General features: G+C 44.3%; 1 protein-coding gene across 1 annotated transcript in view; it reads right to left on the bottom strand.

Moving 5' to 3' along the window:
- Window positions 1-11,266: 11,266 nt before the first annotated feature.
- The window catches only part of LOC134202948 (serine protease persephone-like), a 29,652-nt gene continuing 27,178 nt past the window's right edge, over window positions 11,267-13,740 (bottom strand). Inside the window, exons 5-7 of the mRNA XM_062677945.1 lie at window positions 12,023-12,498; window positions 11,771-11,954; window positions 11,267-11,712 (exon numbers count right to left, since the gene is read on the bottom strand). Of these exons, the coding sequence (XP_062533929.1) occupies window positions 11,348-11,712; window positions 11,771-11,954; window positions 12,023-12,498 (1,025 nt within the window). The 3' untranslated portion in view covers window positions 11,267-11,347. The remainder of the gene's footprint in view (window positions 11,713-11,770; window positions 11,955-12,022; window positions 12,499-13,740) is intronic.

Below are 13,740 nucleotides of genomic sequence, written 5' to 3'. Positions count from 1 at the left end.
CGATTCCGCTAGTGTAAAGTCGGAGAAGAAAAAGAAAATAGTAGAACGAAAAGCTGCAGAGAAAAAGTGTAAAGCTGTGATAATTCAGGCGATTGCTGACAGCCAGCTTGAACTTGTGAAAGACTGTGCGACTCCGAAGAAAATATGGGACACGCTAAAAGCGGTGTTTGAGCGTCGCGGTGTTGCCGGACAATTGTTTATCCGGAAACAGCTCCTCACATTAAAATATGTGGAGGATGCGAGTGATAGTTTGTCGGAACACCTGCTGAAGATCGGTTGATTCGGGAGTTGAAAGAAAGTGGTGCGGCTGTAGAAGACTCCGACGCGGTTTGTCATTTATTGTTGACGCTGCCACCGTCGTTCGATTCAGTAGTGACTGCAATTGAAACACTTCCGAACGGTGTCACAATGGCGTTTGTGAAGAAGCGATTGCTTGATGTAGATATGAAGCGAAGAAATCTGCTGGCCCCTGGGGGCGACGACGAAGGTGTTGCCATGTTTAGCAGACAAAGCTGGAGAAAGTTTAAGTGTTTTCGGTGCGGTAAAGTTGGACACAAATTAGCCGAATGCCGTGTGAATGTGTCACTGGAATCAGATCGTAGTGATTATGGAAGAAATCAATACCAGAGAAAATACCAGAATCGTAGAGCAGACATAGCGGTTGAAGACATCGATCGAGTAGATGTGGCCTTCATGGCATCCAAAGAAAAGAAAGAAGAAACAGTGAAAATGCAGTGGTTCTTAGATTCTGGAGCGACGAACCACATGGTGAACGACCGAAATTTCTTCAGCAAGATGCAGCGTCTGAAGCGACCGGTGGAAGTGGTAGTAGCGAGCGGTGAAAAGCTGTCGGCTGAATACAGTGGCGATGTGGTAGTGCACTCAATGGTTGGAGCAGTGAAGGCGAAATGTGAAGTAAAAAATGTGCTGTATGTGCCCGGCCTCAGCTGTAATTTGTTTTCCGTGAACCGTGTAGCGAGAGCGGGTATGAGAGTCAGTTTTGTGAACAATAAAGCGGAAATCACAAAAGATGGGGTTGTAATGGCTGCCGCTTATTATGAAGGAAAACAATATGTATTGAATGTATACAGTGTGACGCAAATACAGTAAAAGTGAGCGACTTTATACCACAAGATGCCAAGTATATCGGACCAGCAGTATTAGAAGAAAATTGGTGAAAGAAATGTGATGATTGTAATAGAATATGGAAGAACCAAGGAAAGAACAGTAAATGCAGAAAGGAATGTGCAAATTAGCAACCATCATGGACGAGGTTTTTGTCTAGGAGGGGACAAACAAGAAGAAAAAGAGAAGAAGAAATGTTAAGACGAAAAGTTTTTTATTTAGAAAGACTATTCTTAATTGTTAGTTTCTTGATGTATAGTTGTAACGGTTCAATGGCGGAAAGGAAAAACAATTTAGCTTTCGGTGAAGAATTCTTCGGAATTTTTTAATATGTTCTTGGAAATCAAGTTGTCGATAGTTGGACTATAATCGATAGGCTCTGTGATACTTGTACTGTGATACTCGGGATGCCGACTTGAGGAGGGGTGTTGGAAATAAATTTAGTGTGCAACCGTCACCCCTCGCATTCGAGACTACTTTTATGCTACGGCCAAATAGACACACTATGGTTGTTGTGTTGTCGAATTTATTGTTTATAATTTTGTTTGTGAATAAATCGTATTCGTTCGTGTGAAGTCCAACAGATAGGTTGTTGTTTTTATTTCTTCCGTTCCGACGTTCCCGAATCGCTTTATCGGTCCGCTGTACGTTTGTTGTCCACTGTTGTGCGCTCTCCAACAATTATCCCCAATCGGGTGTCTTGTTGTTAGTTGGATGGCAACTTTCTGTTTCAAATTTGGTATTTTTTCCGTTTAATTTAAAAAAAAAAATCAGAAATTCAAAGTAGCTCCCGGAGTCAAAAAAGCCCCGCACGACGGTACTCGCCATCGACACTGCCTGGAAAATTGCTGCCGCTTCCGCCGAGAAGACGGAGCAGACGTCTGGCAGTCGGTGGGAGGTGGATGTGCCTTCGCTGGAAACAATTCCGATACCCACCTGATTGGTGTTGTTTGGTAACGCTCCTCGATCCGTTGACTGAAATGACTTTGAGCTTGTTTTTTGTTGGGAGTTTTGCGCAGCTGTGTCTTCAGCGTTAGGTCGAGTTTTGGTGGTTTGGACGACCAGCTCCTGGGGACGAGGCGGTGAAGGCCGGCGATTTTAGGAAGTTGTTGCTGGGTTGTTTGTTGGAAATTCTCGTTGGCCCTGTCGAGAAGGTAGCAGGGGCCGTTGGAAACTTGGGTCTTCTCCAGGTATCCTACTGTTTTCGAGCTCAATGCTGCGGTGATCTTATGGCGGAAGGGTACTACGCCGGCTTCGGCGCACGCAATGTCCGCAGGTGTCGATGGAAGGTGGCCCGAGACCAGTCAAACTGCTCGGTTGTAGACCGGGGCTAGGGAACGTGTGACTTCGGGCAGGTTGACGATCCGTACAATAGGCGACTTGTAATAACCGCATCCGCAACCCGGAGGCGCAGGGCACGGTCGCTTCGGGTTCTTTTCCTGGAAATTAGCTTTATCATATTGCACCTTACCTTACATGATTCTCGCGTTTTCTTGCAGTGTTCGGTAAAAGCCAGCCGACGGTCCACAGTGATATTGTGGGAGGTTGGTGGGCTCGTCGGTCGCCATTGAGGCGTCCGCGGGTGAAGCGAGTGCTTCGAGGAGTTGCCGCACAATTGTTTTGCACTTGAACATCTCTTGCCGGTGTGTCCAAAGTTCCAACACCGGAAACACGTCATGGGATTGGGGTAGTAGTTTCTGGTTACGCATCTGAACCAGCCGAAGGTGAAGTGGCTCTGGATGACTGTGCTTGCGAAAGTCAGAATAATCGTTGGTATGTTGGCCAACAACCGTCGAGGAGCCGTTTTTTGGTCCAGGTGTAGCTCTTTCACACCTTGCTCCTTCACACCTTGCTCTTTCAGTTGGCTCAGAAGGTAGTCGTTCGAGACCACGCATCTGACTGAGTTCAGTTGAGGGTGTTCAATTACCGATATCTGTGTTCCGTCACTCAGCTTGTCCACCTGCAGCAGCTTGTGAAACTGTTTCGGGTTGCGAACCTTGAGAGCATACGAGATTCCACCATTCTCCTTGTTCGCGCCTTCAATTGCTCCCCTGAGAAAAGCTTCGACGGAGAGACGGAGCAGGAAAGGGTCAGCACCAGGATTGAAATATGTCAAAGTCAATGCAGCGAAAAACATGGATTTCAGCATATTCTCATCTCATCTCATCGCCGCCGTCGTGAGTGAGACTGTAGGGCAGCCACAAAATCATTCCAGCCCCAACCATTCAACCCAACACAAGTCGCTCTGACAGGCTGCTCAGTTCGTGCGTTACCGCCTGAATGTGGGTGACCATTTAAACGCGTGGTGAATTTTTGTCATTTGCTGGGTGAATGTGTAAATTTTACTGTGGTAAATTTCATATTTGTGGCGCACTGGGTGATGTGATTTCTTTTGTTTACTCCTCTTCCTCTTCGGAAATGTGAGATCGATCTCAAGGAAGGAAGAAAATAAATAAATGAAATAAAAATACATCACCTTCACTCAGTGCTGCCGAACATTTACAACCCTGGTCAGCACACCTTGCAGTCTCGCAATCTGGAACGGTCCAGATGAGTTGTCGGGGTCCATGTAACTCGGGAGTCTTCTAGTCACCGTCAATACGGTTGGTGACCGTGTCATTACTGGGGTTCCCTGGATCCCCTAGGTGAAAGGGGTGGCCCGAGGCCAACGTCATGTTAAACCGACACGGGCGGATTTCAAAGCGTGCTCGTCGAATTGAACTACGCGAAAAGTTCGACGCCGTGACAAATGTACCGAAACGAAAGTTTTACTGTGCCGCTACCGTTACTAGTGGCTTTCTCACTCGCTAAAAAATTGACTACACTCCCATCGGGTAAGATTATACCGTACTGTTTTGATGCTTTACCGACCGTGCGGCTCCACCGCACCGATACGGACGAATAAAGTTTGTCTTACTTTCGCCGCGCAAGTCACTGTTTGGGTTCGCCGCCTCTACGAAAAACATTCTCTCACTCCCACCGCGCAAGTCACAATGACGACCACCTTCACGAGATGGTTTGTTTCACTCCCTTCGCGCAAGTCACTAGTTGGACGCACTAGCGACAATGCGTCTTCACCACCCTTCGCGCTTTCTCACGAAACAGCCACTATATGTCTCTACCACCATGCGTCTCCACCAGACCGAACGAAAAAAAAACACTGTGTCTCCACCACTTTTTTTTCAGGCCGAACGGCTGAAAAAACAACCTCACTGGGCTTCTTCAGTGGCAAAAAATAACACCGGTTCACTGGAGGTCGAACGTGTGCCTTCCTGCAGGGAGTGCACTTTGGAAGCCAACTTAATTTTTCAAAGTCAAAACTTGTTCAGTGCGATTGCACTGGAGAGTTGAAAGGCTAAAATACCCGAATTTTCACCCCTTTTTTCACCTTAGCTCTTCTTTAAGATGCCCGTCGCACAACAGGAGTGTCCTGGGACCTGCCCACCGCACGATGAGGGTCTAGCCACGGTTCAATTCCACCTCTCTGCGAGGGGAAAACTGGCCTGAATGGCCGAAGAGAAAAAAAACCGCCGTATTTCCGGATCCCGTGGTCGGATCGGTTCGCGTTTTGAAACGGGTCGCGGTCAGGAGCTGAGCGAATATTGTCCGCCAAAGATGTCTCGATTAACATCACTTGTAGTGGAAAAGACGTCCGCACACGAAGCTACTTTGATCTAAACTTTCAATTCAAATTCAAATCAAATCCAATCCAAGTCCAATCGAAGTCCGAAGTTAAAATTCTTTTTTGAAGAGGCATGCAGGATAAGATTTTGGATACAATGATGGGGTGTGAAGCTATTCATTATGATTTGTTTAATCTAACGCGAAATAATTTTTATCCTATTTCTAAAATTCATCGCATTTGGTACTTAGTGGGTTGCAAAAAATGTGGTATTTGTTGGTCATATCTTAATGATGAAAAGACAACTATTCATATCGAGAGAACAATTTAACCAATCTAGTTGCTATCAATAAAGTAGTTGTTAGCGATGGACCTATGCTTAGCAATTGGTTAGCGAGTTAAGTACTATATGATTCCATCACTCGCATTCAAGTCAAATTCCAATTTTCGTACGTAATGTTTCTAATCTTACTCTATTCATTGGCTTCGTGAGTATGTCCGCTAGCATTATTTCTGTTTGACAGTTTTTTTTTTTTTTTTTTTTTTTTTTTTAACTAATTTTATTTGCTAATTATCTAATACATGCATTTATCTCTTCTAGGTGTTCCGTGTTTTCTTAACACTATCATCCTTATTTGCTATGTTACGCTTTTAGATATTATTAATACATTTCAATTGCCTCTGGCAGTTACGATATTTCCTCTGGTTGAATTAAACCATGTAGGAATTACAATGTTTTCTACTTAAACTAAACTTAACCTAATTTATACTAAGGGTACAAGGAGCTAATCGTTGCAATAGAAGATTGCAACGATTTTTGTCTAAAATTAGAAATTATTTTGTTGGACATTTGTTGCAATGTCTCAATATTAGAAATTCTATGAAGTTCATTGGTACTATACCACGGAGGTAACTTCAGAATCATTTTCAAAATTTTATTTTGAATCCTCTGAAGTGCCTTCTTTCTGGTATTGCAGCAACTAGTCCATATTGGCACAGCATACAACATGGCTGGTCTAAAATTTGTTTGTAAATCAAAAGTTTGTTCTTAAGACAAAGTTTTGATTTTCTGTTTATAAGTGGATATAGACACTTAATATATTTGTTACATTTGGCTTGAAGGCCTTCAATGTGATTTTTAAAAGTTAATTTTTGATCTAGCAGAAGTCCTAAATATTTAGCTTCGCTAGACCAATTAATTGGAACCCCGTTCATAGTGACAATATGTCTGCTAGAAGGTTTCAAATAAGAAGCTCTCGGCTTATGTGGGAAAATTATAAGCTGAGTTTTGGAAGCATACGGGGAAATTTTCCATTTTTGCAAGTAAGTGGAGAAAATATCCAAACTTTTTTGCAATCTACTACAAATGACACGAAGGCTTCGCCCTTTGGCTGAGAGACCTGTGTCATCTGCAAACAAAGACTTTTGACACCATGGTAGTAAATCAGATCAGTCAGAAGTAAAAATGTTATACAATGTGGGGGGCCCAGTATGCTGCCTTAGGGAACACTAACTCTAACAGGTAATCTATCAGATTTTGAATTCTGATAGTTTACCTGCAGGGAGCAATCTGATAAATGATTTTGGATCAGTTTAATAATGTACAGAAGAAAATTAAAATTCATCAATTTTACAATCAAACCTTCATGCCAAACACTATCAAATGCTTTCTCTATATCAAGAAGAGCAACTCCAGTCGAATATCCTTCAGATTTGTTGAGCCGAATTAAGTTCGTAACTCTTAATAACTGATGAGTGGTTGAATGCCCATGGCGAAAACCAAATTGCTCATCAGCAAAAATAGAATTGTCATTAATATGAACCATCATTCTATTTAAAATAATCTTTTCAAACAGTTTGCTTATTGAAGAAAGCAAACTGATAGGGCGATAACTAGAAGCATCAGCTGGATTTTGTCCGGCTTCAAAATAGGAACAACTTTGGCGTTTTTCCATTTATCTGGGAAGTATGCCAATTGAAAACATTTGTTAAATAAATTAACCAAAAAGGATAAAGAGCTCTCAGGAAGTTTTTGATAAGTATGTAGAAAATACCATCATCACCCAGGGCTTTCATATTTTTAAATTTTCTAGTAATAGATCTCACTTCATCCAAATTAGTTCCCAACGAAGGGTCAAAAACATTATCTTGATCGAGAATGTCTTCGAAGCTTCGTGTAACCTGATCCTCAATTGGACTAGTGAGACCTAGACTAAAATTATGGGCACTCTCGAACTGCTGAGCAAGTTTTTGAGCCTTTTCGCCATTTGTTAATAAAATTTTATTTCCCTCTTTAAGCGCTGGAATTGGCTTTTGAGGTTTTTAAGAATTTTCGTTAATTTCCAAAAGGGTTTCGAACTGGGATCCAACTTCGAGACATTATTCTCAAAGTTGGTATTTCTCAGAATAGCGAAACGTTTTTTAATTTCATTTTGCAAATCTCGCCAAATAACTTTCAACGCGGGATCGCGAGTTCTTTGGTATTGCCTTCGCCTCACATTTTTAAGACGGATCAGTAGCTGAAGATCGTCGTCAATAATAATGGAGTTGAATTTAATTTCACATTTAGGAATTGCAATGCCTCTGGCTTCGACAATTAAATTTGTCAAAGATACGAGAGCATTATCAATATCACTTTTGGTATCAAGAGGAATATCAACATCAAAATTCCTATCGATATACGTTTTATATAAATCCCAATCAGCCCTATGATAATTGAAAGTAGAGCTGATTGGATTATGAATGGCTTCTTGTGAGATTTCAAATGTCACAGGAAGGTGATCAGAGTCAAAGTCAGCATGAGTTACCAATTGGCCACACAGCTGACTTGAATCCGTTAAAACTAAATCAATTGTGGAAGGATTTCGACTGGAAGAAAAACAAGTAGGGCCATTGGGATATTGAATAGTATAATATCCCGCAGAACAATCTTCAAATAAACTGTTTGACAGTTACTTACTTCTATTTCATTGCGTTCAGCCCGATCCTTAATAAAATGGAGTTTTGTGTATATGTGCTTCGATCGTTTTTTTTTGTGGTGGCCCCATGATTACTTCCGGTCTTTTACTATACTTAGTATAGTAATAGTCCAGCATTCGTAGTACATATGACTAATATGGGGGGCTATAGCGTGATGAAATGTTATAGAATTTAAAAATAAAACGAATGTTAAGACCAAGTACCACTGAATGACTCCAAACGGGCCAGTATAATGTGGGGTAGTCAGAGTTTAACTAAATCAGCTAATAGTATAACTTATTTTGCCACGCACCAATTTCAGAATAATTAGTTTCCACGCATCAAATTCTTAGAAGTTTTGTCAGCATCATTACTTACTTAGCGCAATAGAGGGTTTGAACTCTGCGTAACAATGCATTAATTTTCCGATTTGGTGCGTTATCATGAAAGATCTGCACTCATGGAACACATTGTTTATCGACCAAAAATGTAAGATAAATTTTAGTGTAATTAGTTTAATTATTTTTATTTTTGGGTATTAGAGGTTGAGAGGTTGTTTTCAGCAGCGTCTCATAGCGCAGGAGAAGGTGTAGGCTCCGCGGTGTAATGGTATAGTGTAGGCAGTCCCCGATTCGGTACTTTGCTGCACTGTCGCGTTGGGTATGGTTGTTTAGCATCGATCTTTGTAGTGCAGTTCCAGCATATATGATGCTTTTACTTAGTGGCTCAGTGCGTGTTCGCTGGTTCTATCGGGCGGTGCGCAGTTCGACGGTGCTGGCGCTGGGTTGGTGTGGTGTGGACGCGTGTTAGCTGATGACGGTTCCTGTTTGCATTATGCTGGTGTCGCGCTTGAACGCTCAGGTAGGAAGGGAGGAAATGTATAGACCGGTCATCGGACCGGATAGTCTGCATACCGTATCGAACGACAACGGCCAACGATTCATAAACTTTTCAGCCTCCCGCGGAATGGTAGTCCGAAGCACTTTCTTCCCCCGCAAGAATATCCACAAGGCCACATGGAAATCACCTAATCAAGTAACGGAAAACCAAATCGACCACGTTCTAATCGACGGTAAATTCTTCCCCGACATCACGAACGTACGCACTTACCGCAGTGCGAATGTTGAATCCGACCACTACCTCGTCGCAGTATGTCTGCGCTCAAAACTCTCGACGGTGTACAACACGCGTCGGAGTCGTCCGCCGCGGCTTAACATTGGGCGGCTACAAGACGGTAGACTAGCCCAAGACTACGCGCAGCAGCTGGAAGTGGCACTCCCAACGGAAGAGCAGCTAGGCGCAGCATCTCTTGAAGATGGCTGGAGAGATATTCGATCCGCCATTGGAAGCACCGCAACCGCCGCACTAGGCACGGTGGCTCCGGATCAGAGAAACGACTGGTATGACGGCGAATGTGAGCAGTTAGTTGAGAAGAAGAATGCAGCATGGGCGAGATTGCTGCAACACCGCACGAGGGCGGACGAGGCACGATACAAACGGGCGCGGAACAGACAAAACTCGATTTTCCGGAGGAAAAAGCGCCAGCAGGAAGATCGAGACCGTGAAGAGACGGAAGAACTGTACCGCGCTAATAACACACGAAAGTTCTATGAGAAGTTGAACCGTTCACGTAAGGGCCACGTGCCACAGCCCGATATGTGTAAGGACATAAACGGGAACCTTCTTACGAACGAGCGTGAGGTGATCCAAAGGTGGCGGCAGCACTACGAAGAGCACCTGAATGGCGATGTGGCAGATGAAGATGGCGGTATGGTGATGGACCTGGGGGAACGCGCGCAGGAAATAATTCTATCGGCTCCGGATCTCCAGGAAATCCAGGAGGAAATTGGCCGGCTAAAGAACAACAAAGCCCCTGGGGTTAACCAACTACCAGGAGAGCTATTTAAACACGGTGGTGAGGCACTGGTTAAAGCGCTACACTGGGTCATTACCAAGATTTGGGAGGAGGAAGTTTTGCCGCAGGAGTGGATGGAAGGTGTCGTGTGTCCCATCTACAAAAAGGGCGATAAGCTGGATTGTAGCAACTACCACGCAATCACATTGCTGAACGCCGCCTACAAGGTGCTCTCCTAAATTTTATGCCATCGACTAGCACCAATTGCAAGGGAGTTCGTGGGGCAGTACCAGGCGGGTTTTATGGGCGAACGCTCCACCACGGACCAGGTGTTCGCCATTCGCCAAGTACTGCAGAAATGCCGCGAATACAACGTGCCCACACATCATCTATTCATCAACTTCAAAGCCGCATATGATACAATCGATCGGGACCAGCTATGTCAGCTAATGCACGAACACGGTCTTCCGGATAAACTGACACGGTTGATCAAAGCGACGATGGATCGGATGATGTGCGTAGTTCGAGTTTCAGGGGCATTCTCGAGTCCCTTCGAAACCCGTAGAGGGTTACGGCAAGGTGATGGTCTTTCGTGTCTGCTATTCAACATCGCTTTGGAAGGGGTAATACGAAGAGCGGGGATTAACACGAGTGGTACAATTTTCAGTAAGTCCGTCCAGCTATTTGGCTTCGCAGACGACATAGATATTATGGCACGTAATTTTGAGAGGATGGAGGAAGCCTACATCATACTGAAAAGGGAAGCCAAGCGGATCGGACTAGTCATCAACACGTCGAAGACGAAGTACATGATAGGAAGAGGTTCAAGCGAAGACAACGTGAGCCACCCACCGCGAGTTTGCATCGGTGGTGACGAAATCGAGGTGATTGAAGATTTTGTGTACTTGGGCTCACTGGTGACTGCCGAAAATGATACCAGCAGAGAAAATCGGAGACGCATAGTGGCTGGAAATCGTACGTACTTTTGACTCCGCAAGACGCTCCGCACTATATAACCAAACTGACAATCAACAAAACGCTCATTGGACCGGTAGTCCTCTACGGATACGAGACCTGGACGATGCTCGTGGAGGACCAACGCGCACTTGGAGTTTTCGAAAGGAAAGTGCTGCATACCATCTATGGTGGGGTGCAGATGGCGGACGGTACGTGGAGGAGGCGAATGAACCATGAGCTGAGTTGCATGAGCTGCTGGGAGAACCATCCATCGTTCACACCGCAAAAATCGGCACGTAGCCAGAATGTCGGACAATAACCCGGTGAAAATGGTTCTCGACAACGATCCGACGGGCACAAGAAGGCGAGGTCCACAGCGGGCAAGGTGGATCGATAAGTTGAAAGATGACTTGCGGACCCTCCGTAGACTACGTGGTTGGCGACGTGTAAATAGCCATAGACCGAGCCGAATGGAGAAGACTCTTATATACCGCACAGGCCACTTCGGCCTTAGTCTGAATAAATAATAATCATAATCATATTATGGTGATACGGAACACACATCTAATATATTACAGTTATCGTTTCCGGCGGAAAGGGCTGCGTTCAATGCTCGGCTGAACGATAAAAACTGATATGTATCAAGTGTACAAGAAATAAAATATTGTGAATCGTGTAAAATACGGCTGACTTCAGTGGCATTCAGTTTTTGGGCCTGTTGATCAATAATTTGATATAAAACTTTAACATTGAAAAGCGAGTTTTCACATATTTCGTATATTTTTTCAGTTTTCATGACAAATTCCTTATTCCATTTGTACTACGACCATTCATGTTTTCGGAACTCCGGTGGGCCATACGATGGGCTCAATCCAATCGATAAATCTCGCGACCCGGGTGTATACACTGGGCGTATTCGATCCACATCCATTTCCAAACGAAGTCACTCCCACCAGTTGGAACTTTCCGTCCACTACGATCTGGAGTGGACCCCCGGAATCGCCCTGGCAGGTATCGCCTACCTGTTTTGTGACGATGTTTTCACGACCCGTTGCGCAGTACTGCGTGTCAATGATGCCCTGGGGTAACCTGCGATTGTTGGTCAACAGATTGTTGTCAGCGAAGGATTGGTTACACTTGGTCAGGGCCACCGTGGTTAGATTGACCTTCATCATCTGAGCGGAGCGAATTTGCTCTGTAAATTGAACACAAGATGAGCTTTGGAAAATCCGTATGTTATATTCAGTACTTACTGTCTACATCAATAATCCCAAAACCTTCGGCAGTGAGAATCACATCGTTGGGTAAATCTCCGGTATCGCTGCGGACGCAGATGGGATTCACGTCAGGTTCATTTATCAGTCTTTTCTCCAGTTCAATCAGGGCAATGTCGTTGTAGCTGCGGCTGGCTCTGTAGTCGGGATGAGGATAAAACTCCTGTAAAATGTTAGCATGAAACAATCCAAGCACAATGTTGCATCAGCGCGAATCTGTTCCACACGTACCTTGATTCTAACGACAACTCCGTTCATGGAGTTGAGACTGGCCGTACCAAGCAACGCCACTACCGGACGTCCCTGTTTGGGAATGCAATGTGCGGCCGTCAGCAAGAAGTTCGGTGAAATCAGACTTGCACCACAGCGGTAATCGTACCCATCTTTGATTTCCTCGTTTTCGTACCCTAAGGCTGCCATGAAGGGAAATTCCCCATCGGCGGCGTCCTCCCCGTCGATGATGTGGAATGTTAGCCGATTGTCCGCATCCGGTATATCCTGGCAGGCCAAACCGCTGCGGACACCCGGCTTAAAAGTGACCGGTTTGTCCATTTTGCAACAGATGACCTCAATGGGGCCATCGAACCCGCACGTTACCCGCTCTCCGAAGCGTTTCTTCTTCACTATGGTCTCCAAGAACCAGGGACAACTGGTAGCCTCTTGACATATCCCCGCTTCTCCGTCTTTTAAGGTACATGTGTCGCCATCTAGAAAAAGAATAGATAACAATGATTAAATAAGTGTAATATAATAATGATTTAACCAAGTACATTCAAAAGATTTCTTCTGATATTTAATAATTTTCGAATTTTTAAAATGTGGCAATTTTTGAAGCAGTTCTGAAAAGCGTTGATTGCACATTTTCTTCCATCGTCCTGAGACGGAGAAACGAATCGTATTTGATAGATCCTGTCGTAACTCTACCAGTTTGTCATTGAATGAGATTCTTTTTGTTGGACCAACAGTACAGCCAGGTCTGCACTGCTTCAACTCAACTGACGAATTCGGACAATGTCACAGTCATCTACTGATATCCAAATCTCGTGTCGCTCCACTATGTGGGCAGTCAATTCCTCGACTTGAACTGTGCGCCGCCCTTTTCGGTAGCCAGTTGGCTGACAATCTCCAGAGGGAAACAAATTTCGTCGAACCACCAATGAACCATCATGTTTTGTGTGCGCCATCTACAAAAAGGGGATAAGCTGGATTGCAGCAACTACCGCGCAATCTCATTGATGAACGCTGCCTACTAGATACTTTCTCGATTTTTATGCCGTCGACTAACACCCATCGAAAGAGTGTCCGTGGGGCAGTACCAGGCGGGATTCGCTACACCGCAGACCAGGTGTTTGCCGTATGCCTGATATCGAGAAATGCTGCGAATACAACATACCCACTCATCATCTATTCATCGACTTTAAAGCCGCATATGATATAATCGATCTGTCCAGCTATGGCAGCTAATGTACGAACACGGATTTCCGGATAAACTGATACGGTTGATCAAAGCAACGATGGATCGGGTAATGTGCATAGTGCGAGTTTCAGGGACATTCTCGAGTCCCTTAGAAACACGCAGAGGGTTACAGCAAAGTGTTAGTCTTTCATGTCTGCTATTCAACATCGCTTTGGAGGGGGTAAGGGAAGATCCATAAAGTACGTCACGCAAAAATTGGCGATTTTCAACGCCAACCCCCCTTCCACCTTCGTCACGTTTTTTTGTAACAAACACCTAAAAATTGTATATGGATCGTCACGCTGCTCAGAACCCCCACTCCCCCCCTAGAGGCGTGACGTACTTTGTGGACGTTGAAATCATTTGTGCTTTTTGAAAAAGCTCAAATGATTTCAACGTATACATTTGAAAATAACCTCAGTAGGTTTCTGTGAACGATATTTAATATTTAATATGTTTCCTTAGAAATTTCAAAAGATTTTCGAAAATGCAG

This window comes from Armigeres subalbatus, unplaced genomic scaffold, assembly GCF_024139115.2.
Source record: "Armigeres subalbatus isolate Guangzhou_Male unplaced genomic scaffold, GZ_Asu_2 Contig1541, whole genome shotgun sequence".
Classification (NCBI taxonomy): Eukaryota; Metazoa; Arthropoda; class Insecta; order Diptera; family Culicidae; genus Armigeres; species Armigeres subalbatus.
The sequence above is the reverse complement of the archived record's forward strand: the minus strand, read 5'-3'. Positions and strand labels throughout refer to the sequence as shown.